This window comes from Lepisosteus platostomus, chromosome 18 (genome assembly GCF_059453375.1).
Source record: "Lepisosteus platostomus isolate fLepPlt1 chromosome 18, fLepPlt1.hap1, whole genome shotgun sequence".
In the NCBI taxonomy this organism is placed as follows: Eukaryota; Metazoa; Chordata; class Actinopteri; order Semionotiformes; family Lepisosteidae; genus Lepisosteus; species Lepisosteus platostomus.
Genome location: NC_142628.1, coordinates 14596217 through 14623109, shown reverse-complemented (window position 1 = coordinate 14623109; position 26893 = coordinate 14596217). Strand labels below are relative to the sequence as shown.

The window sequence follows — 26893 nt, the reverse complement described above, 5'->3', positions numbered from 1 at the left end:
AACATTCAGTACTGTAAAACGCCGTAATTTCTACCAGGCGTTTCCTATTCGTGCCCTCATAAAAACAAAAATTGCATTGCATATTAGATGTGGAGTAGAGCATTTTAATTCTGTGAACTACCATACAGCTATAGCTGTGGGTTTTATTTTCTCCTTTCCACTTTGCTTTTCCTATTTGAGCGTCATGCATTCAGCTTGATTTCATGTACTATGTGTCTGTGTGGCACTGATAAGACCCTAAAGGGTGCTAAAGGAATTCATTCCAACTCTATCTCTAGAGCACTTCATTCTCATTGGGTGACGACTAGCCCCGTCTTGTGCTGTAACCTCCTCTTTCAAGTACAGTACTCTGGAAACTGGCGACGCAGAGCCAGGGGGCCTGGAGTAGCTAAGACGGTTTCCACAGGTTATTGAGTTTCAAGACATGGAATTGTTGTTTTTTTTTGTCAGTGTTTTCATTCTTTCTCAGCTCTTCCATGCAGTCTCGCTATGTCCCCAGAGTTTGTTGTGAGTCCTACCTAGTGGCAGCTGGTCATCACCAGCCACTGGGCCCCATTAGGAAACAAGAACCTAAAAAAAAATCAAAGCAAAGTACTCACACTTTTAAACGTGCACAACCAGTACCTTTTTACAAGGTAATAGCTTGCCCTGTTTCACGCTAAATACAGGCAACCAGTCTCCTACAGTGCAATAATGCTGTAGGAAAGAAAGTCCATGTACTCTAGGAATTACAAAGTAGCATGTCAAGCTGATTCTACACTTGTTTCCAACACGTGAGTCCCACACTCTTAGGGTTTTTTTTAAGCAGCTGGTCTGTAAACGTAATGAAACATAACTTGTTCTGGTACTTCTTCCTTTCTTATCAACGTTAATACATGGAAACCTATTCAGTAACTTTGCAGTAGGTTATACCATTTAATCAAGGAAATTGCATTTTAGTTATATTACAGTCCTATCGCTGATTAAATACAACATTCACTGTGCATCAACGGTAGATGAAAAGACATTCCAGACCATATATTTTTGTGATGTATGAGTGGAGATCATCACAAATGAATCTTGGCTACTTCAGCTCTCCTGTGTATAAATATATCTATGTATCGTGCACCCGGGACTTTCCTTCCTTTCCTGCATCCCTCAGCGTCCCTCCCCCCATCCCATACACACCCTTGTGCAGCTCCCAGGCTCATTCCTTTCATTACTCAGGGGGGGATTGTGCTGCCTCATCCTCGAAGCTAGGCCATTCCCTCAAGTAAGAGTTACCTCAAATACTCTCTACACATTTCATATTCTGTCTTTCGGATGAGATGTTAAACCGAGGTCTTGGCTCTCAGTGGTCATTAAAGATCCCCGGGCATTTCTCGAGAAAAGTAGGGGGTTGTCCTGGTGTCCGGGCCAAATTCCCCCCCTCGGCCTTTACCACGGCCTCCAAACTGTCCCCATGTGTGATTGGCTTGCACTGGCCCTGCAATGGACTGGCGTCCTGTCCAGGGTGTACCCTGCCTTGTGCTCATTGCTTGCCGGGTAGGCTCCGGCTCCCCGCGACACCGTAGGGTATAAAGCAGTTTGGTAAAATACATGACGTGTCATTTCATATTGCTTTCACTAGGATCTCACTGAATTACTGTTACGATCCCTGCCTCCCGGCTACGGAAGAGGCAGAAGAAGGCGTAGCCTAACTCCATCAGTTACCTATCAGTTTTCCTATTCACCACCACACCCCTGTCTCATCCTATACTTAAACACCTGTCTTTTCCTACCTCCTCGCTCAGTATTGGTTTTTCTTTCGAGCTTCCTAGTTGCGCTACTCCTTCTTCTGCTTTGTGTCCTTCTTGGTTTTCGATTTACGTTTTTTTCCCCTTTTGACGACAGTTTTTCGGATCACGGCTTGGCTTCCGTACCCACGCTCTGTTTTGGATCTCTGGCTTCCCCTGGACTCTCGGATTGCTCTATTGTCTACGGTTTCGGATCACGCTTCGGCTTCGGTAACTCGTTCCCTATTTGGATCTCTGGCTTCCCCTGGACTCTCGGCTCGTTTCTTCGACTACGGCTTTCTTTGGATCACGGCTAGGCTTTATCAGCTCCTGCAAGTGGGTTCATTCACTGGTTTCGGTTTCTCTTACCGAATCCGTAACAATTACTGAAATTAATTTTGAGGTTGAGAGCTCTGTATGACAATTCATGTGCTTCCTCCACTTCAAGAGTTTCAGGATGTCCATCACTGAAGTTAAGTGAAATTAGTTTTGATTTACATTTTTTCCCTGAGATCAGCCAGGATCCCAGACATGCTTTGACACCTTCAATCGTTCAGAAAGTCGTGCAAAAATGGCTATCGTAAAATAACGTAGGTGAAGGGGGTACTGAGAGTTCCAGGAAGAAGACAGAACCCAAGAACAAGAACAAACGACATTTTGGCAATTTGCCCAAAGGCCTTGAAACAACGATTTCTTTCTTTGAACAAAACTGCCTGACGAGTAAACTACAAAAAAATGGAACAATATTGCATTGTGTAGCAGCAGTAGCTCCAATGCATTACAAAGAATACAGGTTTGGATGCAGCGTGCTCAGTCGAAATCACAAGTGAAGTTTGAGGGGTGAAAGCTATTGGTTTTAGACACTGCAGCCTCTAAAGCAGTAGCAAAGAATAAAACCAAAGATTTTCTGATTTCTGTGTTCCAAGAGTTATTTTCACCACTGCGTGCTAATATGCCTTCTTGATAACTTCCAGGAGCATATTAATAATTGCCTTACTGCACATGGGTCACGACTATTTTATACAAAATAGTTTTCAAGCACACTGTTTGCACCTGTTTCATTTTTCTTATTTAAAAATGTCCTATTTTTAATAATACAAATTAAAACAGGTATTTATACTACGGGTCAGTCAACTCTTGTCAGTTACAGTTGCAACCTGACTGAATCTGTCTACTTTTAATTTTCTTAAATAACCAAAAATGAACACTGTGGAGGTTTTGTTCACAAGAACCTTTTGCTCCTTGACATCTAACCCTAATCCTCTGACCTCTACTCAAAAGGGAGAAAGTACAAAAAATGAACTTTTAGCACCGAGTGATTTGTGAAGAGAAGATGGCTTCTTGCCAGTTTTCAAACTAAGCCCCTTCATTGTCTTCCCTGACTTCAAGTTCGTGGAGATACTGTCTGGAGCAAATGAAATTACAAATACTTCCAACAGTTCCCTGAAAGAATCACACCTCTGGAAAGCTGTGGAGGCACATGTGGAGAATCAGATTGCAATGGGAGCCGGGCCAGGCTCCGGTGAAGCGTAGTTCAGGACCCTGTGAAGACGGTATGATCCAGAAAGTAAGTGGAGAAGGACAACAGGGAGGTGACGATATGGATCAGGATGGATTGACAGACGGGGGGGCGTGATGGGGGTGCTCGGGGGGGGGGGCTTGACAAAGGCAAACTGATCCAGACAGTCCAAAGGGGAAATCCGGGGCGCAGTCCAGAGTCCAGGAACCGGGGGATCCATCCAAGACGAGACAAAGAAGGTTAAAATCTGGAACAAGGACAGGGAATAAAACCAGGGGAACGAGGCCAGGCGCTCCGAGCCCCGGACCCAGATGGTCAGGATGCCATGATGAAGCCTGTGCAGTCGGGTCTCTCCTAACGCTGAGCTCAGAATAGCAGGAGCGCCAGGCTTAAATAATGAGAGACAAACAGAGGGCAGATGCACATAATCAACTATACGAAAGGGTCAGAGCACCCTTAAGAGGAGGGATGAAGATCGTGACACAAATTCGACATCATGAATCAAACTCACCATCAAATTAGAGCTACCAGCAATACTTGACAGCTCAATAAAGAAGCCGAGTCCAACAGGCTCGTGTGATAAAATAATCAAAGCCTGCTTTGGTCAAGATGAATCGGCATCAATCCAAGTGATTTCCATAGTATTTTTGAAGCAATCTGCGATGGAGTTTCCTGATTAAGTCATCCCTATAAAAGTCAAGCGGTGTTCAAAGAGACACCCCAAACCCTCCAGAATTCATGTTTAAATCACATATTACAACTCTGCCAGGAGGAAATAGCTCTCTCAAGCCAGCATGCTTCTTGCAGTGCAAGTAGACAAAACAAACACTGTTGCTCTCAAATCAAAGATGCTGATAATACTGCGCCACCATCAGAAAAGAAATATTTTGAGAATTCATCGAGGTGAATGACAAATCAGAAACCTGCTAGAGAAGATCTATGAGATTTTTGTTCTTGCCCAGGACCTCTGACAAACTGTGCTGAAAAGAGGCTAGATTACTGTGGACATAAGAAATGGGATTCTTTTACAAAGCAAACAAAGACCAAGTTGAACGTGCTCCTCTCCACTCACGACAAGTCTGGAGATTAACAGATGCAGTAATTGAACACAGTTTGTGTCATAGGAAACGCATAAGAAACCCTTGTTCTCTGTCCTCATTATTGTTAATATTTTTTCAGATTACACAAAAATGACTTTGCATTTTTGAATGGAACGGTTGTTTGCTCAAAATTTTAATGCCTGATCTGAATCATATTATGATACAGAATTGTTTTTTTTCTCGGCATCTACTGTAATCCCTTTCTTTAAACGAAGATACTTAGCATATATCGTTTATCTCCTCTACAGTTACTGTAGCTCATCACGGGAATGAACATGCCTCCGTATTAAATGAACTGACCACCTTCATGATATTGACAGCAGGTATTAAACACTTCCTTTATCCGATCATTATGCGACAATAATGGATCATAATTAGCGCACTGTGCATGCCACGCGTGGGGTTGAGTAGCGTGTGTGGGCGGGTGGAGCGAAAACGACAGGTGGTTATTCAGTTGAGACAGAAGTGATGAACAACTAATGAACAACTTTCTAAAACGATCCCATAACCTCATCAATCCCACAACCAAATACGGACAGCTGCCTGGGACTCTTTACGGGCATTTCAGTGTTAATAAGCGACCGTAGTCCCATCACTACCCCCTCCTCCCCGGCCAAACCGCGTCATTGCGCTCCGCTGACCTTTCACCTACTTCTTCTGTTGACTCAGCCGCTGACCGGCGTTTGTGCTCCTCTTCTTTGTCAATAAAGCTGATTCAAAAAGAGAGTGTTGTGACTGCAGGTCAGCTCGGTCAAAAGCAGGTAGGTCTCCTGTCTTTTATATCTGCATTCTCATTTCTTCGGCTCTGTAGCACTATTGCCATGCTTTTATTTATTCAATTCTTTAGGTTTACAGGTGGATCTTGCTAGTTGTTTTTTTTTTGGAGGAGAGTTACAATGTTGGTATCCTCTTTTGTGGTATGCGTACAGTACTGTCTGCCCAGCTGTATATTAGGAAGTTTTCGTCAGCAGTAGTAAAGATGCGCTTTCTATCTTTAAATGCAGGCGAGCGTTGTTCCTCTGTGAGACGATTGCATTTTTGTTTTTACAAGGGTCTTGCAAGACTGAGGAAGAAAATCGTATTGTGCAAAAAATAGAGGTTTTTAAGATGAAGCGCAGAAAAAAAGAAGATCGTTTTGGTAAATGATCTTGCTAAACTTCAGCGCTATAAAAGTATGCACAATTGCAGATTTGGCTGTCCCGTGGATGAATCGGCTAAACGTGATCGCAGCATATCCATAGTGTAATTAGTGGTTAACTCAAAAGAAATACAGTAATTGGTACACTTTTCAATATTGCCTTAATAGAGAACGTTGGAGAGCACGTTATACTGTAAATTAAAATCTAACCTGCTCTAATTAGTTCGCCTGTTAAAGACGGGTTATACACGGGTTACAGGTGTATAACTATTTTTTAATTGAAGATAAACCTTTAATTTTGTAATGTGTAGGACATTGGATGTTCACCAAGCCTTACATGATCATGTTATTTCCTTTAATCATCTTAACCCCACATAAAGATAACTTCTCTGTTACTTAGTGGAATCGAAGGTGCCTGATAACATTTGAGGAATACAACTGACTTTGTTCTGTACCTGCATATCCAGCCAGGTTAAAACAGAAGCATCCTCACCAGCCTTGTTTTTATATGTCTAATTCCCTGTAATGAATGCCTTGAACTTGAGAACATTATTAGTTTGTTGTATAAACAATCCCAAAATGTCCATGTTTGGGATATCAAATTATTTAGATAAGAAGAGACAGATACTTGGCAGGAAAACGTACTCTGTGAGCTTTCCTAAAGGCAGTTAGCACTGTCGGTACAGCTTTCTCCCACGAGTTCTGTACTTTGGCATGGTTTCTCTGCCTCTCTGCTTCATTGTATTGCTGCTAGCTTATTGATTTAATTCATTTGTTGCTTCGGGGATCTTGGATAATTGGCTTAGGCTGTACAGCTGGGGAGTTCCTGCCAGAGACCCACTTCTTATTTTCTCAAGGAGCTTCTCCTGTTCTTCATCACAAAAACCCTTCCCACCAGCTTCTGCTAGCAGTATCCTCTGGTTCATGGTCCACTGTACCTCCTGTTGGGTTCACTTTTCGTAAGTGAGGGGTGTCATATTATTTGACAAGGGAGAGGTTAATAGTGACGTATCGGAAGACGTTCTAAAATAAACAAAACTGCAAGTCCTGTGGACCACACACCTGACGTTTTGACTCCGTTGGCTCCAAGCTATTGGGTTCACTTTGCAGCACATTTGCAGGTTTTGAATGCTTGAGTCAAGTCAGGGATTCTGTTAGTTTGGCCAGTTGTGAGTGTACAATTACTCACAACTGTAACACAGTTGACCATGTAACTCTGAGTGAGGAGCCATGTTATATGAACTGTTCTGTAGCCTAGCGAGCACAATTGTACCAGGTTTTCTAATGTGAGGCTAAATGCATTGCGCAGTTTTTTGGAATCGTGCTTTATTCTACCTGTCTCTGTGGTTGCACTGTGCTCAGCCTTTACAATGGTGTACTTCTCCCAACCTGCATGTGGGTACCGTTGGCTGCCGAGCTGCCTGCAGTGTCCAGTTATCTTGATTACGAGATCAAGAGCCGTTATTTTAAGGGGCGACTGAATCAAACAGTTGACTTAAGTGTTCCCATTAAGGAAAACAAGACGGGAAGGCTGTGTTGTCAGCTGGTTCCTTCCATGATTTTAAGAAAGGGAAAAAAACAACAATATCCTGAAGTTTCCAGCAAACTGAAAACAAAAGGAGTTCTGTATCCGCACGATACTTGGGGTCCCATAGTTAACGCCTTTGATAAAGAAATGCCTTCATTGTCTCCTTCCTTTACGTAACAATTACGTCGCTGTGATTTGCCATAAAATGTGCTTTCAAGTTCAGTGATAAATTCAGATAATGTGGTGCTACTCTTCCCTCCCCCCCCATGTTTTAAAAAACCATTACAGATGAGGAGCCATTTGACCCAGTTTGATTGGTAGTGCGTCGCTGATTGGTGGAGGATTTGTACCCCTTTCTGGAAACAATCCAGGGTGTCAGCGTTGAAAACACGGCTGGGTCGCTGGATCAAGTCAACTTCCATGTCTGTGTAAAGAAGTTCCTCTTGTTCTTGGTTTTAAATGCATTTCCACGTAGTGTCCTGTTGTCCTGTGGTTCGTGCTTCACTGTTCGTTCTGAATGAACAGTCATCAAGAGAGCTCGGAAGGAGAGGATTAATAATACTTTTGGTGACTTTTATGTGCAGAGAGAGGCTTTGACAGAGATAATAAACAACAATAAAGTAGAGAATAGTGACTAGTTCCTTTGAGGATACTCCAGGACACTCTGGCCTACCTCAGTTCAGTGTCACATTGATACGTCTACAGTTAACATGATAAAACAAGTCTATTAGTTCTCTAATAGAGAAAAAAGAATGTGACCATGACAATAATAAAAAAAGATTGCTTACAGCATGAGCACTGCGCAACGAGCTAGTGTTGCCATGGCAGCTGGCCACACCTCTCTCACCTGCTTGTCATGGATACACATCCTGACAGGAAACCCATTTCACCTGTTGGCAATTCTCGACCACTCCGATCTCAGCTGAAGCAGGCTACTTCTAGTCTGCGCTGGCAGTGCTTTGGGCTCTGTTGTAGTGTAGCCGGTCTAGTTCTCAAATTCTTGTGTTCACTGGTTGCCTGTCTGGTGCTTGGGTTTGAATCCCAGACCCTGCTTTGCCTTGACTTTGTCACTTGGATTTGTCCTTGGTGCTGTGTACTATTCTTCTCTGGCTTTGCACCCTGCTCATTTTTAGATTAATTCTCTGGACTGTGTTTATCTGTATTTTCACTAGTCTATTGCTTCCTGGCTGCAAACCCTCCTGCGTTCTCCAACCGTGACCCTGGACAGTGTTTTGCCTGTTGCTCTTGGCTGCCTGTCCCCACATTTAGTGCTGCCTGCTCTGCTGCTCATATCACCCTGCACATGGGTTCTCCCCTCAATCTTTGCACTGCTGCTTACTGCCATGAGCTTTAGCTTTAGCTATAAAGAAGCAAACAGTCTGCCTTGCTGTCGCATCAGTGAAAATCAGTGCCATGCGTCTGGAAATTGTTTTGCTGCAGGGTCTCTTGGGCATTGCACTGCTATGGGAAGGATTGCTCAAGCTCCTGGGCGGATCTCTGGGAAGATCCTCCTCCTGCCAGATCGCCATGTGTTATTAGTTCAATCGGCACATCCCCAAAAGGCTGGAGCCCGGTTGGAGGTGGCATGCAGAATTCCTGCAGTAGTGTGCATCATTCAAGGAAACCGGCACCCGTGTCTCAGCGTTTTCCCAGCAGCTGGAATTTAAGCAAGAGAGTGATTTTCATGGATGGACTTCAAAACAATTGGATGATTAATCTGGCGATTTGGGACTGTGGAGTCCAGAGGGTGTGGCGTTGAACTGTGACAAGAGCCAGCACAGCCTGGTCTAGTTACATCCGCTCCTTAACTGAGCCTGCAGTTAGGAAATTAGTGACGAACTACACAGTCTATAGTGAAATAATGGCTTATGCCTAAAAACAACTCTTACATAAGAAAGTAAAATGTCCAGCTTTCCTAGATTGTTGAGTTTGATTATACACTGAATCGATTAGACTGTGGCTTAACAAATGGGTCATTTTTTCCAGCCCTACACCTAGTCCACCTGACTGAAACAACACGCAACTGAGACGGGTTGTATTAAATTTTACTCGTACGTGGGTCAGCAAAAAATACTTGAAAACAATCTTTTTTTTTTTTTTAAGACCGGTTGTAATATACTTCACAAATACAGCAAATCTAGCTGCCTCCACTACACTCTGCGCAGTTCAGCAAGGAAGCTCTTCAGACAGGAAAACGACAGAGGATGTCATTCAGTTCAGACTGCGCTGCTGGGCTTGGTCAGTGACTGTGTCAAGTGAACAATGGTGGACTTGTCCTCATCTGTGGGACCTGTGGATAAATATTTGCCCGGTGGATATTAGCGCAATTAAACTAAGTGTCCAATCATCCAAAACATCCGGCAGTACTTCTGCTGTCTGGTACAGCAGTGTTACTGGTGCCTTTCAATGCAGACAGGCATGGAAAAGAGTTCAGGAGCAGCTGGGGCACCTTATAATTAGGGTGTTTGAGGATTGAGTGTTTTTTGAGTATGTAGGTGTAGTGAGATTTTTTTAAAAGATTTCGTAAAAGATCACTTCATTGGCCATATACATTTCTTGTATTAGGAATTTGGCTTTTCACATACCCCAGCTTGCTTTCCATGAGACACAGACGGGGAGAGAAGCTGGGGGTCAGAGCGCAGGGTCAGCCATTTATACAGCGCCCCTGGAGCAGTTGGGGTGAAGGGCCTTGCTCAGGAGCCCAACGGAGTAGGATTCCTCTGCCAGCCGTGGGATTTGAACCAGCAACCTTCCAGTCATAGGTGCAGATCCTTAGCCACAGAGCAGTGAGATATGGCTTCACTTCCTGGCCAGGGGATGATGCACCGTGAGGCATCTGCAGTTACTGACGTGTTAATGTGTACCGAGCCTCTCGGTGATGGCTGGCCAGGGCTGTTGAACTTCTACAGACCTTTGTGCTCAGTTTATCCTCCTGTGCAATTCAAGCTGCAATCCAGCTTGAATTGCAGATGAGGGCCGCACTGAACTGGTTTGTTGGGTAAAGCAAATTCCACATTGTGCCCTAAACTAGTCATAAGACTGACTACAAGTGAGTCATTTATTTTTCAACATGCCATTTGATTGAATAAGACTTATTTGAAAACTGACACACGTATGACTCTCACCAGGACAAGAGGATGGGATAATGGATGGATTGAATACATTGTTGCTATAAAAAGACACTCTAGCAGAGCAGACATGTTTTTCTTAGAGTTAAATGGATGTTTATTGGGTCTGTCAAGGTTTTTAAAGGTGAACTTCCCTATTTTTATATTGGGCGGTTAGATCCGGCATTGATGAGTGCATTTCAAAGTACAATGCAAATAAAATGTACACAGTAATTTGTAAAACCTCCAATTAACATCACAAAATTGACAAAAATATCCAGGTATGCGCAACGCTTTATTTTTGTCATTGTCCGTGATTCAGAATGAGTGTGCAGTACGAGAATTGTGATGTGGAGCGTCCCTTCCTGCTCACTAGTCACTGTAATGACTGCTATAATGTGATGAGCACAGGTCGTGCAGCAGACATTTCACCGCAGAAATGTTCCAAAGTGATCTACAGGCAGGGTGAACAAGTAGTATTTGTCGGCAAAACCGTTTTGAAGTTGAGTGCAATGTTTCTGTCCGATTTAAAAGAGATGTATTCGCAAGCCTGCTTGTCTACTGAGTAAAAAGACCACAGTACATCACTGGAAGTTTTATTACCTCGTTCTGAATCATTGAATATGGCGCTGCGCACACCTGGAAATTTAGTCTATTTTGTGATGTCAATTGGAGGTTTGACTGTGTGCCTTTTGCTTCCATTGTGATCTGGAATGCACTTATCAGTGCTGATTTTTTTTTCCCAATCCCGAGATGTAAAAATAGCTTTGCAGTGAGACTTTAGTTTGGAATTTGCCCAATTCTGCGATCCCATCAATTCATTTGTTTTGTTACCGAGGATCAAGAACCCCGTCTGGAAAAAGTGCGGAATGTAGTTATAGCTTAATACACACCACAGTAGGTATGGCTTATCGCACAGCTGTGTGGCTTGTCTCTGAAACCTGCGGGATCTCTGTGCTTCGATTTCTCCTCGCTCTCCAGAGCTACAGCTTCCTGCCCGGAACATCGCCCGTTCCCTTCGGCTGCATCTCCTACACCGGGCCCAGCATGTGGGCTGGTCTTGCCAAAGTCCTGACCCGGCTCCAGCCAGGCCACGGTGGCCCGCGGGTTCTGTGCGAGGCCCTGGTCCCGGGCCTGGCGCAGGGGGGGGCGCGCCGGCACCGGCTGGCCGCCGCGCCCCTGCCGGAGGGGACGCCGGCGGGGACCTCGAGCATCCGGCAGGTCCGGGCCCTGGAGGAGGAGCGGCTGGTCAGCGTGCAGTGGGCGGACGGGTCGCGGAGCCTCTACCCCTTCGTGTGGCTGCGGGACAACTGCCAGTGCCCGCGCTGCTTCCTGCCCTCCGCCGGGGCGCGCCGCCTCCCGCTGCCGGACCTGGATGTGGACACCGGGGTGGACAGGGTGGAGCTGACCGAGCCCACCAAGGTGAGGCCCCGCCGAGGGCTTAGAAAGTCCGCCTCGGGGCGCTCCAGCTGCTCGTCGTCGATCTGTTCACTTGCATGGGCCTGCGAATGTGCCAGCATGGCGCATTAATTTTGTGTGGCCGGTTTTGGCCTCTGATGTGGCTGCTGGCAGACGCTGTATCACCCTGCAGCTCATTGCTGGCAGCCCCACAGGAGCTCAGCAGTGTGAGCCTGGCCAGTACCTGGATAGGAGACCTCCTGGGAAAGCTGAGGCTGCTGCTGGAAGAGGTGTTAGTGGGGCCAGACCCTGCGGTCTGTGTGGGTCCTGATGCCCCAGTATAGGACAGGGACACTATACTGTAAACAGGCTCCGTCCTTCGGATGAGGTAAAACCGAGGTCCTGACTCTCTGTGGTCATTAAAAATGCCAGGGCTTTTCTTGAAAAGAGTAGGGTTGTTACCCCGGTGTCCTGGCCAAATTTCCCCCTGGCCTTTACCAATCATGGCCTCCTAATAACCCCCATCTCTGAACTGGCTTCATCACTCTGCTCTCCTCCCCACTGAGAGCTGGTGTGTGTGAGAGGACTGGAGCATCATCCAGGTGGGGCTGCACACTGGTGGTGGTGGAGGAGATCCCCATGACCTGTAAAGAGCTCTGAGTGTAGTGTCCAGAAAAGCGCTATATAAGTGTAAGGAATTATTATTACATCTTGGAGAGTTAAAGACTTGGAGGCAATAAAGGCTAATAAAAGCCTTATTAATTAGCCTCTGCATAAAAGCTTATCATTGTTATGATCTTGTAGAATGGAATCCAGCTGATAGTAAATCACCCAGCTTAACCTGACCTAGGAGCCCAAGAACCATTTTACACCTGAAACCCATTCAGATGCCCGATAACCGTGGTGTGCTTGCTGACGTTCCTTATCGGCCTGTGTCCTTTTCGCTCATCTGATGCTTTGCTAGGTGTCCGTTGTGTGGCCTGACCAGCACACCAGCGAGTTTGATGCCGACTGGTTGAAGAAAAGATGCTTTTCTCCCTCGGCAAGACAGAAGCAGCGGGAGAAGCTCTTTCTGAACGGTACGGTCCAACTGCGTCTCGAGCTGTCCTAGGATCTCACTGAAGGAAAGCCCTTTCTGTATTAATTACTGGCAGATTTAATAGGGCTCAACGTGCGTTTTCGTGCTATAGATATCGGTTGTGCCTTGCAATGACTTGACTTGAACCCACTTCAAAAACGTCACTGTTCATCCCCGAGCCCTGGTGATTCATCTTTTCTTATGGATCATCACCAAAAAGATGGGGCGGGGGGGGGGAAGAGGTTTTTAGGAAATAAGATCCATGTGTGACTCCTCTTAATTTTCACTACAAGCCTTGCAGTCAAGAGAAGATGTGAAGAGCTTTGTGAGGTCTGAAAAGCACCGCAAGGATCTTAGCCCAGATGGCCCAAATGTCTGTGCTTTGTGCCAATTTGCTGCTATGTCCTCCAAGGATGAGATGCTCTTTTCTCGTCCTCTGAAGCAATCATGGGACTTTTCTCTTTTTGCTTTCCACTCAAGATACTTCATGAATTTATAGAATTATTTCTTGACTTAACTGGACTGGCTTAGCTCTGCGTCTGTGTGGTCTCCAGTCCTGGACGTGCAAGACTTACAGGTAAAACTCCTCAATTACTAAAAACGGCCGATAACAACATTAATGATCTAAATGATATTAATTAGTAGTCCAGGTAGGATGAAAACACCACACAGGGCAGTGAGTGAATACAGTCCACTGTCCTATGGTCTAGGACAGTGGAACTCAACCCAGATCCTGTGTGAACCTGCTCCGGCAAAGTTTTTAAACGCAGGGTAATTTACTTCAATCTTCTAGTTGAGGTCTATAATTTGCTTTCAGCTCAAAAAGCTTGAATGGGTTTTTGAAATTGGTGTGAACCCTGTGCTAATGGGTTGAGTGTCAGGACAGCCCTGAGTGAGGTGTCACCTGAACTGTAACCAATCAGACTAAAGCAGAAGGAAAAACACTCACTGTGGTAGTTGTTGTTCCCACCTGTCTGTTAGCCAATTTATCTTCTGTTTGAACAGAAATCAGGGAGCACATTCTTAATTGGCAAGTTGAGGAGAAACTGCATAACCTTTTGTGTGCTGATGTGGGGGGAAAAATGCACTTTAGCTAGGGTATTTTGGAAACCAGGAACTGATTGCAGAAAAAAAGGTCTGAAAGTCTAAACCAGCACGCAGATCAGTTACAGGCGCCAATTAGCACTGGTGATTAATGATGCAGCTGGAACAAAAACCGGGAGACACAGAGGGTCCCCTAAGACCAGAATTGAGAATGCCTGGTCTGGAATGAGCAAAGCAAAGAGGAAATAATGCCATGGGTGCTGCTAGCCTTACAGTTTTGCCTCAGAAGCAGTTTAATATTCATCCAACCTTTGTTGCAGATAATCGGTGTCATATGAAATATTTCACAAAGAATATTTTCTTTTCAGTTTTCTCGCTCTTAAGGTGCAGCTGGCTGTCCTTTGCTAATTATGAGATATACCCCAACTACCTGGAAATAGAGGATGTTTAGGATTTTCTTTTCTGTGACTTTGGAAATTATTCAGTGATCACTGACTATTTTTGCTGTGTGTGTCCAGTACTGGTTCTGCACGGTCAGTATTTTGAAGGCAGCATCACCTTAAGAGCTGGGAGAAGCTGTTTAAACTGGTTCTTGTGCCCTCCTTTAATGTTTCATTATTGGGGGAAAACCAGCATTGTCTGTATTTAGTGCTAATGCGTCTGTAATGAATGTCTTGGCTATTTTGAATAACGTAACTAGTGTGGTAGGTGTGTAGCATTTAATGGAAATTTAACATGTAACTCCGGATGCACAGTTATAACACTGTCTGCAGAGGCTGCCACAGCTGTATTTTCACAGCTGGTGTTCCAGGCCTCACCTCTGCTGCAGTAATTTTATCCATTTTAGACCGATTTAAATCCTCTATAACATTTCCTTTTTTCATTACAGAACTTCTTTAATATCTTATACCATTTACAGTTTTCATTTGCATTCATAACATCATGAAAGCATTAGTTTAAGGCAAGTTTATTGCCGGTGAAAGTACAGAGATCAAGGTTGTTATAGCAGGCCAGCTCTTTCACGCATCATGGATCTTAATTTGTCACCACCTTATTAATCACCCTTCCAACAGGCAGAATCCGTATGTGCAAGGTTGCTTTATTTTTTTTTTCCTGTTCCCTCCCTGGATTCTAATTACAGTAGTAAAGACAGATTATTGACCAGTCCATTTCCTGGGAATAATGTTTGCGCAGTCCGATGAATTTTTTCCATGTGTCTTGAGTTAGGTTTTCAGATTTTATGCATAAGGCCTCAGCCAGAATAATACTAAAAATATTCATGATTATAATTGGTTTCCAGTTTGGTGAACTGTTACAAGGATTGTACGCTAGTATGAGGAATTAAATTTAGATGTTGCTTCATGTAGTGCATGTAGAATTTAGTGCAGTTTGCGTCCTTATGCACAGCAAATTGATGGCTCATGGTGCTTGATTTGCGTGGAGCTTGTCTATGGATTGGCCACATGTAGTAGTTTGACTTTTGGAAGGCAGCAGTCCATCAGCCTGCATGATCCTGGCCTTGTGCTGAAAGGAAGTGCCAATGGGAGAATGAAATGGCAGTATTTGCTCTTCAGGCGGCTTTAATATAACTAGTAATAGGTTTATTCCATGCTGAAAAAAAGAAGAAAGAGAACACAACGTTTCGGCCGTGGAGCCTTCTTCAGGTGTGAGAGAGACAGGGCAGTAGGCAAAGGTAAAGTAGCGGGAGAACAAAGGTTGGGAGAGAGGAGGAGTGAGAGGCGGGAGCAGGGGACAGAAAGAGAGGCCAATTAAGAGGTGTGAAGTCAGAATGGGTGCAGAGAGGTGTGAAATGAAACTTCCAATGAATGGAGAAAATTTAAAAGAACAGTAATCTGTCGTTAAGGGAAGGGAGAATGTGTGATCCTAACTGCAGAATAATTTTAGTTTCGGTGGTCTTTCTGATGTATGAGTTCGGAAAACCGTCTTTGAGAACACAGACGGAGAGATTAGTGTGGTCGTGGCCGTCAGAGGTGAAATGAGAAACAATGGGCTTGGAGAGATCTTTAATCTTCACAGCCCTGACGTGTTCTCTGAAGCGGTCTCCGAGTCTCCTTCCTGTTTCTCCAATGTAGATGGCTGGGCATTTACTGCAAGAGATACAGTAAATAAGGTTGCTGGAGGTACAAGATGCTGTCTGGGTGATTTAATATAACTACTCAAGCTGTTGAGAGCGAGGTGCCATGTTAACAGTCTCAAAAAAAAAAAACACCAACCAGGAGCACAAAGTGTTCTGCCTGGGACATCGGAAACTATTTGATAATTACAGTGCAACCCAAGTCACTGCGGACTTCAGACCCATGTAAACGTAATTCAAGCAGGCTCTCAGATGTGGGTTGGGTGATGTAATTCAGGCATTGGAAGACCACGGTCCTCACTGCCATTGCTAATTAGCACTGACGATTTCCTGGAGGATTAAGTAACAACAAGTCTCCTAGCGAAGGCTGTTTTTCTGTAAACTTGTGGGGAAATCTGTGCAGTTTAGTTTCCCAGAGTGTGCGGCATTGTTTCTTAAATTTACTTTAGGAAAAACTGGAACCAAAGGCATTGGCTGCTGTATCGTCACGGTAGGGTCAGGAGATGGCTGTAAGGCAGGATTGTCCTGCTTCTGCTTCTTCAAGGCAAGAGTCCAGCAGGATCTTTAATTGACAGCACTGTTTTAGGAAACATGAAAGAGTGGCTTCTGTAATCTGAATGCTAAATTGGACATCAGACCCATGTTACTCTCCTGCTCAGGTCTGAAGCTGCAGAGAATTGGTAGGCAGCAGTGTGGTGCAGTTATTAGGGACTCAGGACTTGTAACTGGAAGGCTGACAATTTCTGAGCTTGTAAGTGAAAGATGGGTCAGTGCTGCTTCACCCTTGATCAAGGGACTTTTATGCTGTAGTAAAATCTCTTTGGATAAGAGCGTCGGCCAATTACTGTAAAACATACAACTTTGGAATATCAGAAGACCTGCCAAATTGTTGTCCTTGACTAGCGAAGGTTTAATTAAGAGAGCAGATTTAATCAATTCATTAATCATTGTTAAATTATTCCAATGCTTGAGAAATGCACAAAATGATGTAATGGTGGCCTGTTGGACTGGTTTTATAGATTTTGTTGCGCTGTATAGGTTATGTGCTGTGCTTGGGGAGAAGCATTGCTGTTAATTTAATCAGAAACAGGTATTGCGAATCCTGAGCTTGCAGTTCTGTGCTGAAATGAGAAACAGTTTTGGCTAGGTTATTGTTTTCCACATGTTTTTATGTTTATTTTGCAGCTCCATTGAATTCGGAAACCTTAATACAACTGCTTTTAAGCAGAAATGTGGAATGTGAGCTCTTCTGCCAGTCCACTGGGTTTCACAGGGTGAATGATCGTGTTCCAAAACCCATGTAAAAATAGGAATCGGAATCTCTTTCTGCTGCTGTTTTTGTACCTTCCAAAACGTTTACGAGCGCATGGTTTCTTTTTAGAGCTCTGTTTTCTCTCCTTGCATCTTAGGCTTTTAAAAGAGCACATTGCCAGACATCACATGGAAAAGAGGGAAAAAAAAAAACAGGGTCACTTGGTGTTATCAGCCAAGCAAAGTACAAGTTCGTTCAGTGATTTTTATCGTCCACGTTTGTAAAAACAAACTGTTGAATGCACAAAAAACCTCTTTGCCTGTGGCAAACCTTTCACCTTTTAGTGAGGTTTGGAAGTGGACGGGGGGGGGGGGGAGGTGGAGATCCCTTCCCCAGTACAGTTAGGAGGAGAGGGGCGAGAGCTTATTTAAATTTCCCGATTCTAGCTTAGCTGAGCGTGCCTGCTCTCCGGTCTGCTGAATTTAAACACAGGGACGACTGAGCCTTAAGAAAAATGAAGGAACATGAACGATGATTGACATAAATGAAAGTATTCAGAGGGGGCTTGGCCCGCGATAAGCGCTGGTGGGTATTTTTAGCTGGATCGGCCGGCGCGCACAGAGGAGGCTCATGCAGCAGGGGAGCTGGGAGGAGAGTCAGGCTTGCCAGCAGATTCCTCCTCCCTCTTGCAGCGGCTGGTCCCATCCATCACCTCTGGCTGGCCGGGGCTCCTCTCACTGGAGAGCCCCTGTGTCGGATTTGATTTCTGCGGAAAGCGCTCTCTCTCTCCCTTCTTTTATTCCTGCCGTTCCGCCACCCACAGCTGGGCTCTGACTCTCTGGGACGATCCCAAGAACTTGACAAGACAGCGTTTGTCGCTGGAGAAATCTCCAGAAAGTAGTTTGTTTCTGAACCAAAAGCGCGGAGAGTACTTGGTCTTGGTAATGTACATTTGGAATGCAGGTGTTTTTTTTCCCCCCCCGTCATTCATTTTCTTTTCATGCTAGTCTGAAGGAAGGGTGGCACACTGGGGCAGTGTTTAGCATAGCTGCCTCATGGTGAAGTGGTCCTGGGTTCGATTCTGGACCTGGGGTGGTCTCTGCATGGAGTTTGTATTGGTTTCCTCCCAAAGTCCAAAGAAATGCTGGTAGGTTAATTGGCTTTTGGGGAAAATTGGCTCTGGTGCAAGCATGGGGCACGTCTGCATCTGTGGGTACCCTGCGATGGACCGGCGTCCCATCCAGCGCGTACCCCGAATTGTGCCCACTGCATGCTGGGCTAGGCGCCGCCTCTCCCACAGCCCTGAATTGGATGAAGTGTAAAGAAAATGGATGGCTGAATGGGAAGTTATTTACAGCGTTTATGAAACACAATTCAGTTGTTTAGCAAGCAGACTGGGGTTGTGTATGTGCACAGGTCGTCCATGCCCACACATTAAGAGCCTCCCCTGCGGAGCCACACGACTGCCTGGCTATCGGCAGAGTGAAATGTAAAAAAAAAAAAAGAACGGGAATGCTGGGAAGGCACTTCCATTATGTGTTAAAAACCACTTCAAGACCGAACGACAAGGGAGAATCAAAAAAAAAAAACTAACAAACTCCTGGCTGGCAGCTCGCCCTACATGCCGAACATCGGAGTGAGCAACGCTGTGGAAACTTTTGTTCAGCTTCCTTTGTCGACGCATGCGAGACTGATTTAGCACCGAGAAGACCGCAGAGGAAATGGGCAGCCTACCCCTCTCCTGTCTAGCCTGCCTGTGCTACTCTCGGGCCGAGCTCTTGTGGCAGACCGACCCCTCAGCCTAGCACTCTCCAAGATGCGTCCCGTTCGACGTAGTTTCTAAGGCACTTTTCTCTTTGCTTTATTTCTTTGGATTTACGACCCAGCGGGAGCAGGACGATCTGCTTCCCCTAACCGCTCCTTGGCAGGAGATACTTTTCCCTTTCTAGCCGGCGCAGGGGAACGTGGGACTGTGCAAGCGTCAGTCTTTCACCTCGGGGTCTGGAGATGAAATGCCCGGGGTTCTGAAATGTCATTCCCTCCCCAAAACAAATATCCTGCGCCTGTAGCCGTTTGGAAAAATAACTTCAGCTAGGAGGATCTGGCTTTTGCGTTTTCTGTGGTGAAAATACCAATTTGTCAAATTCTTGATGCAAAATGTGCTTACGTGTTTCCTAATCAAAATTGTTCCATATGTCAGGGGAGCCTTGCCGTCAAGACTCACCAAAAACCTTTCTGCTTTTGGAAACGGTGTTAAAATCTAGTTCTAGCAGAGACTCAGTACTTTAATTGTTCACACCATTTTAGTTTCCCAGGTCTTTAGGCTATGTGTAATATCGGACTTCTCTTACATCAATAGTGAGGATACAACAGGCTCCTCCTTTACTTTTTTATTTTGGTATCAAACAAGCAATGCTGCCGATTGTATAACTTTCCTTTTTTCATGCCGGGTGGTCTGTCCTTGTCTCTCAGAGCCTCTACGCTATCCTGGATCTACCAGTGGTTCCCTTTTAGGCAGACTGTATGGCCCTCTTCCATTCAGCAGAACGTCACACGAGCCTTTTCCCAAATCCCCTTGGCTTCTCTCCAGCTCGTCAATTATCTCTCATTCGTAGGTTGTCAGGCACAAGAGAATTCCACTCAATTACTTTGTCGCCCTTTCCAATTGTCATTAGATTGTCATCGTTGCTCAATCTCGGCTTAGCCCTTCACCCGATCCCCACTTTCTCATCACTAATCCCCTTTCACAACCGGAATTAGAACGTCGAACATCACCTAATCCTTGACACCAGCTCTCGCATCTATCGCCAAGTTTATTAACACTATATTGACTCTTCATCTCGCACTTCCACAAGCAACAAATCTCGATGAGCAACCACTAAGATTCCCCCGTAGCTAACTTTGCCACTGATCGTGTTTGGCCATAGACAGCAGTCTTCAAAAAGAATTCCCGTTACCCACCAGCAGCAGTCCTGTTGATGTTCTCACTAACCACAGTCTGTGACTTTGTTCATCTGCTGATGTTAAAGCCATGGAATACACACCCTGCACTATCTAGAAGAGAGCATGTTTCTGCACTGACGTGGGATGCCCAATTCCATCAGGCTCTAACACGGGGGTCACCAGCCTTTCAGCGGGGGCGTGCCTAGAGTTAGCTCACATTTCACAGATTTTATTTTTACAGATTTTGAGTGGCATTGATACTTTATTTACGCCATTAATAGCCATACTTACTAAATTCTCATTAATCAAAGTGTATTACAAATATTTAAAATGAATAGGTTAATATGGACATCTTACCATTCAGTGTGGTCCTTGCTCTTGCTTTTGCTTTGAGTTCTCCAGTCTCAGCCTCATAGCAGCACGCAAGCCTCTGAGTTTTCAGTTGTTAACTGGCTACAGAAGGGACAAAGAACTGACCGCATGCGTGAAAATACTTGTTCACTGTGGCATGTTGATCCAAATACTAAGAGCAGTGAAAGTCCCACTTTCTTCAAGAAGTCCACCTTCAGTGGCAAGGACGTCCCAACAGGTCATGATAAAGACGCTGAGATCGATTGCGAGCAGCTTCTAAAACTAATGCACTAAATAAACCAAAATGAATCATTTGTTCTGTGCTCAGTGGTTAACATGTTGTAGAGGATTACAGAGTAGTCAAGTATTGGTTTTTTCATGGCTTATTAACTTTTAATACATGTGCTGTTAAAAATCCCTTTGCATGCCAATAATGGTTTTCAATCCCTGCTGTGATACTTCCCCATCACCTCTGCTGGCCACCCTGATCCTCAGAGTGCTACAACCCCATTGACACTGGCAAACGCTCTGCCCCCTCAATCACCTGTCCAGCATCTGTGACACGCCTCAGGACAGACTTAAGTATTCTCAACTCACAGAGTCTCTTAGGCCCGTAGGCCAACTTAGTCCAAATCAGGAAGCTCACCACAGTACAACACCCATCTACCCTCTCCTCTAGATACGGACTGCTCCTTCTTTCTCACAGCTGCTCTTGTATTCCTTACAATTAGCCCAGAGGTGTGACCAGCCATGCATAGAGCCTATCAGACCAGCCCTTTTCCCTCATGTGGAATGTCATTCACTCTGAGTGCTAATTGCCCATTAACAGCATCTCTGACTCATTCAATGAGCAGTGAGCCTTCCTGCCTCTCAGCTTCTCCGATGCAGAGATGGTTGTTGTGCAGTGGTGCTGGTTTATTTAGCTGTGACCTTAATCTGGCACAAATGCATGTTTGCTCTCTCACATGGTTATTCAGCAACCATATCGCCCTGCAGCTCCCAGCTGGCAGCCCCACTGGAGCTCAGCAGTGTGAGCCTGGTCAGTATCTGGATGGGAGACTCCTGGGAAAGCTGAGGCTGCTGCTGGAAGAGGTGTTAGTGGGGCCACCAGGGGGCGCTCACCCTGCAGTCTTATGTGGGTCCTAATGCCCCAGTATAGTGACAGGGACACTGTACTGTAAAAAGGTGCCGTCCTTCAGATGAGATGTAAAACCAAGGTCCTGACTCTCTGTGGTCATTAAAAATCCCAGGGCGTTTCTCGAAAACAGTGGGGGTGTAACGCTAGTGTCCTTGCCAAATTTCCCATTGGCCCTTACCAGTCTTTCCTCCTAATAATCCCCATCAATAAGATGGCTTCATCCCTCTGTTCTCCTCCCCATTCAGAGCTGGTGTGTGGGGAGCGTACTGGTGCATCATCCAGGTGGGGCTGCACACTGGTGGTGGTGGTGGAAGGGATCCCCATGACCTGTAAAGTGCTCAGAAAAGTGCTATGTAAGAGTAAGAAAATTTTGTTATTATTCATGTTAGAACAATTAGCAAATTTTCTAAACTGCAAAGACAAATACTAGTCTCCCTTATGAAGACACACATATATTTTAGTAAAATAACGACTGTATCTGAAGTTGAATTGGAAAGGAACCCTGTAGTGTTCAGCAGCCAGTTTGGCATACAGATACTGCAGGAGTTTGGTAGCACTTTTAGTACAGGGGTCCCCAACACTGGATCAGGAGTGCCCCAATTCTTCGGTGTCCCTCTAAACCACCTGTTTCTAAAGACTGACACTTCATTGATACTATATATTAAGAAAGTTATCTGCTCAATCAGTTAAGGTCCTTGGAGGTACGATTTCTGTTCCAAATGTTTTCTGAAGTTAATTTAACACTCAGCTTACGATACAGTGTTCCAAGAATGTGGAAATTGCTGCTTTAATGGTTTCTTATATAACCTACTGCAGTGGGAGGTTAGGAAAGAGCTAGATGAGATCTCCAGGAGCAGGGTTGCCTGCTTTAGTATTTTTCCTTGTTTGTTCGGCTTCGGAAGCCCTCTCTTCCATAAAGCGTTTTTCATTCTGCCACTGCGCTGTCCATCTGCCTGAATGCCCGTCCTGCTCGTGGTGCTTCAGCGATCTCCGCAGTCTCCTGGTGCTCTGTTTGGCCCAGTTCTTCAGCAAAGTCTTTTCTGTCTGTGACAGCCAGTCCTCTTGCTTCTTACACATCGCCCTGTGCCAGTGAACCTGTCAGCACGAATGTTCATGGCTCTTTTATTGACGTCTTGCGTTTTTTTCTTTCTGAAAGTCTGTGGTTTGCACAGTTTTCTCCATATTGTCATCCCTCAAGGGATAGCAGGAGTTTTTTCTTTTTTTAAAATGTTTTCGCGAAGTTGGGGAAAAACACATTTCACAACCATATGTGTGTTTTCATGTGTTGAAGTCTTTAGCGTTTATGCTGGTTTTTTTTTTAATTATTTTAAGTCGTGTGTAAACAAAATAACGTAAATAGCTAAAACAGAGTTCTTTACAACATTTTTTTTCTTCTGCTCCCTTTTTGTATACTCCCCTCCCTCAACTGGACAAAGTAACAAAGTTTTAGCAAGTCCCAGTTGTCTTGCGGCAACATGTGTTCCTGTTGTTGAGTGCATAAGCCAGCTCTCTGCAATAGGCATCCACATTATTTCAGATACTGTCAGTACAGCCAATGTACTGTGCTCAAATAATTCTGAATGAACTCGGCTGGTAAATAAAATCCAACAAAACTGTCGGGGACAATGTACTATATCCAAAAGTATGACTGTTACTAAATGCTTGACTTGTCATGCAATGTACTACACCCAAATTAATACTGCAGTCTGATGGTTGAGAACTTGAAATGTCTATAAAGGAGAGGAGACTATTCAGCCCAATTGTTAGTATTAGAACTAATGAAGTGATCTAATTTATGCACGGATCTCCCACAGCTGTTTCGAGATGAGTCGACCTGGCTTCTTTCTAGAAGTGTGTCACTTGGGTCTCTTTTTCTCGACTCCCATAACCCTCTGGGTAACGCTGTGCCTCCTGCTCTCAATCTTAAAAGTGTTTCCACATAATTTCCACTTGCGTTCTCTGGTTTCTGCCTCAACACAGACACTAGAGAACGCCTTGGCCGTGGGGAAGAGAGTTGGATTGTGCCAGTACAGAGCTGAAAAGTGTTGGGGCAGTTCTTTCCAAATAGCTTAGTTAAGCAAATACATAAGTGTTTTGCTCGAGAGAGAGGGATTTAGAAATGACAAAAGAGAAAAGGCAGAGCGCTCGTTAATACAGATATTTTTTTATCTTTACAGTGAGTGTTGTGCTGCATCTGGCTCAGATACAGCTCTTGATAGTTACCTATAGGGGCTTTACATCAAAGACTGCTTCAGAAGTCAGACAAGCACGCAGGAGGTAATCCACAGGGAGCAGCTGCGTCTCTGGTATGGCCCGTAGAATAATTCTGTCCGGGGTCTTCCGCTCATGTACAATAACCCTAATTCTTGTGGGAAGGGGGGGACAGTTTGAAATAAGAGTGAGAAAGCGAATCCAGCGTCAGTGCAATACTTCAGACCAGCAGGGAGGGCGAGTGTGGACTGGCGGGATTCGTTCGGAGTGAGCGAGGGGTCAGTGGGAGAGAATGGCCGGCACTGGAGTGATGCTGTAGCTCATGCAGGTGAAGAGCAGGTCTCGGGAGCGTTTGCAACGCAGACCTACTTATGTTGTCTGCGCTTTAAAAACGGCGGCAACGTCTTACATGAAGGGAAGACGTTTTGCTGAAAAAAACGGGCAAACGTGTCATTGGTGGGATAATACAGTGGAATTACCATTCACAGTGCTGCTGTGTTGTGGGATAATAGTTTTGAATAAAATGTGAAGGTGCAACCGAGTCCAAAGAGACCCGTGTAAGTCTCCCACCTGTGTATTGGAGGCTGGGTCCTTTATTACACCACATATCTGCAAAGGGTTTACAGAACAGGAGGTTGGTTTGAAAATATCGAAAAATGCACCTTGTTTTCAGGGTAATTAAGACTTAATTGCAGTGTTTATGTCCATCTGCCTACTTTTCTGCATCCGAGCATCACTGTAAAATAAGAATGATCTAAGAACTGGCAAGGAATGTTTTTCAAATACAATCGAATCCGGTTGGATTCAGTTTGAAATAGCACATTTCAGTAGGGAGTGTGAATTTAGACTGCACAGTTTCTTGGGATGCGCCAAAGCGCTGGAAGAGGTTACATCATTACAGCTGATTTTCCTCTGGAGGACAGCGAAAGACTGTCTCTGGCAATCGCTTTTGTTTGCTTTATCGTCGGTCACTCAGGTCTGTGCATGTTTTCATCTTAAAACTGCTTCATCTGCTCTCAATTTTCTTGTGTTCCTTTTTCATGGAGATAAGCTGCTGGCCTCCCACAGGCTCCCCCTCTTCAACTGGCAGGCTTTGGGATTCCTTTTCTGACACGCACCTACCCTCTTTCCTCGGGAATCCGGCTGCCTTTCCCTACTCGCGCTCGTCTTCCTGTTTCTGTCGGTCGCCTTTCAGCTCCGGCCCGGGAGTAACCTCAGGCTTCCTCCTGGACTCGGCCACGTCCCTGGAAAGTCCCCCCCCAGCCCGCGTCTCGCTGTGTGTCGCCCACTTCCTGTGCCGCAGAAAACCCCCCCCGCGCTCCAGGATCAGGAGCGTGGGAGCAACACGAGCAACAGTACCCTTCAATACAAGTTAAAAGCCCCCCCGAAAAAAACTAAAAAACAAACTCTGAGGAGTGTGGTGCTTAGGGCTTCATTAATTATACCTGATCACTGAGCAACTAAAAAAGGACAACTTCCTGTCCCCAAGCAGTGCTGGGACAGTTTGGTTGTTGATCTTTTTTCTTATTGGAAATGGCGCGAGTTCAGGTTGCAGGATGCATTTCCCTATGTTTTTGGTTTAGCAGCTGGAGAACAACCTCCTTTGTTCTGATTTCCCCCCCCCCCCCGCATGCAAATTCTTAAACGCACGTTCAAACAAAACTGTGATGAAGAGCAGTCTTGCGCGGCAGATGTGAGCTTTCACCCCCCTTCCTCTCACCTCCCGGTGGGGCTCATTCGGGATGAACCATTGCTCCTTCGGGGTTTTCTTCAGAGCTCTTTCTTGGAACGGGACTGTGCACGAAGACGCTCTAGGTTGCCAGAGTCATTTGCGCCTTATTCTTCTGTTGCAGAGGAAGAAAAGGCGTTTGTGGCCCTGTTCTTTTCTGGATAGAAGCTGTGACGTGCACCATGTACCCTCTGTGTTCTTTCTCTTGTGCCCTCCATCAGAAAGAGATCAGCGTTGGTGCGGGATTTAAAAATCCCACGAAAACCAAGAAATTAATACTTGCTGAAAAGTTGAGTTCATCGTGACTGAAAATGATTTAGACTGCTCTGCACCGTTGCCCAGCTGTCAGCCAGCACTGTATAGGAGGCGAAGGTGAACGTTATTTAAAAGATGCCTATGATTCTCAAACAATAGCTCCTGACCGCTGCCCACGCCTGCAGAAATGCCCGACTTTCTGTCAATAAAGTGGGCTGCCATAACCATGCCATAACCATAGGCTTGGGTATGGCCAGCAGGGCCATGAAAGTATCTGGGAGTCCTGCACTGTCTCCACAACTGACCCTGCGTCTTCCTGTTCTAGAGACACAATCCGTGCCAGGGGCTGTTCTTGTAGGAATCGGTGGTTGTGTCCTCTCTCTCACCGCTACAAGTCCCACATTGGCAAAGTCCATGGTTTCAGCTGTTTTGTGTTTTTTGTTTTTTTTAAAGACAAACAAGTTCAAGAGCGTCGTATCTTCCTGGGGGCTGGCCAGAGTCCACATCCGACGTGGCCGGGGTCACTGAAGTTGGCCTGCCGCAGCTGGCAGAAAGCAAATAGGACATTTCCCTGAGGGGGCCTCAGGTCTGATGTCATTGCACAGTAGAGAGGAAACTGCTGCTTTAAAGCACACGTGTTGGTTTTCTTCTCCTTTAGATCTCTTATCTCCCCACCCGCCTTTGTGTATCTGCTTTTTTCAAGAAACTTGAATCCTTGTAATAGTTTGCATTCTGTTACACCTCTGTTCAGATGTGGCCTCGACTGTGCTCCAGATAAAATCTGTTCAGCCCGAGTAGACGTAGTTTGTGTGCTTGTTCTCCTCGCCCGCCTCTTCATTTAATTCCGCCAGGAGCTCTGCAGTTTGACAGGTTTGGAGGGGGTTGGGTCGGCAGCCCCGCTTGGAGCCAGGGCCAGCATTTCCCTCGGCTCACGGGGCAGTTAATGGAACGTGTCTTGGAATGTAAACTGAAGGGGAACAGCAGCCTGGAGAGCAGGATTAAACGTTGTTTAACAATCGTGCACCGTGTGGGCGCTAATAATAATGGCGTGAGGGGGGATCGGGTGCAGTTTTAAAAGTGACGAAGATGATATACACCTGACCGACCACCAGATAGCTCCTCTGAGAGCTGGGTGCTTCACGCTGTCACTTTCACGCAGAGTCACGACTTTAAACAGCCGCTGTCCAGGGTGTTGATGTGCTGCTCTTTCTCAGCCAACCTCACGGACCTGAACGGTTCCTTAATCTGAGTAA

At 45.4% G+C, this 26893-nt stretch overlaps 1 protein-coding gene across 1 annotated transcript in view; it reads left to right on the top strand.

Annotated features, from left to right (window-relative positions):
- The first annotated feature begins 5010 nt into the window (after positions 1–5010).
- The window catches only part of bbox1 (gamma-butyrobetaine hydroxylase 1), a 44752-nt gene continuing 22869 nt past the window's right edge, over positions 5011–26893 (top strand). The window contains exons 1-3 of the mRNA XM_088611679.1: positions 5011–5134; positions 11128–11568; positions 12509–12623. Coding sequence (XP_088467805.1) covers positions 11194–11568; positions 12509–12623 — 490 coding nt within the window. The 5' untranslated portion in view covers positions 5011–5134; positions 11128–11193. The remainder of the gene's footprint in view (positions 5135–11127; positions 11569–12508; positions 12624–26893) is intronic.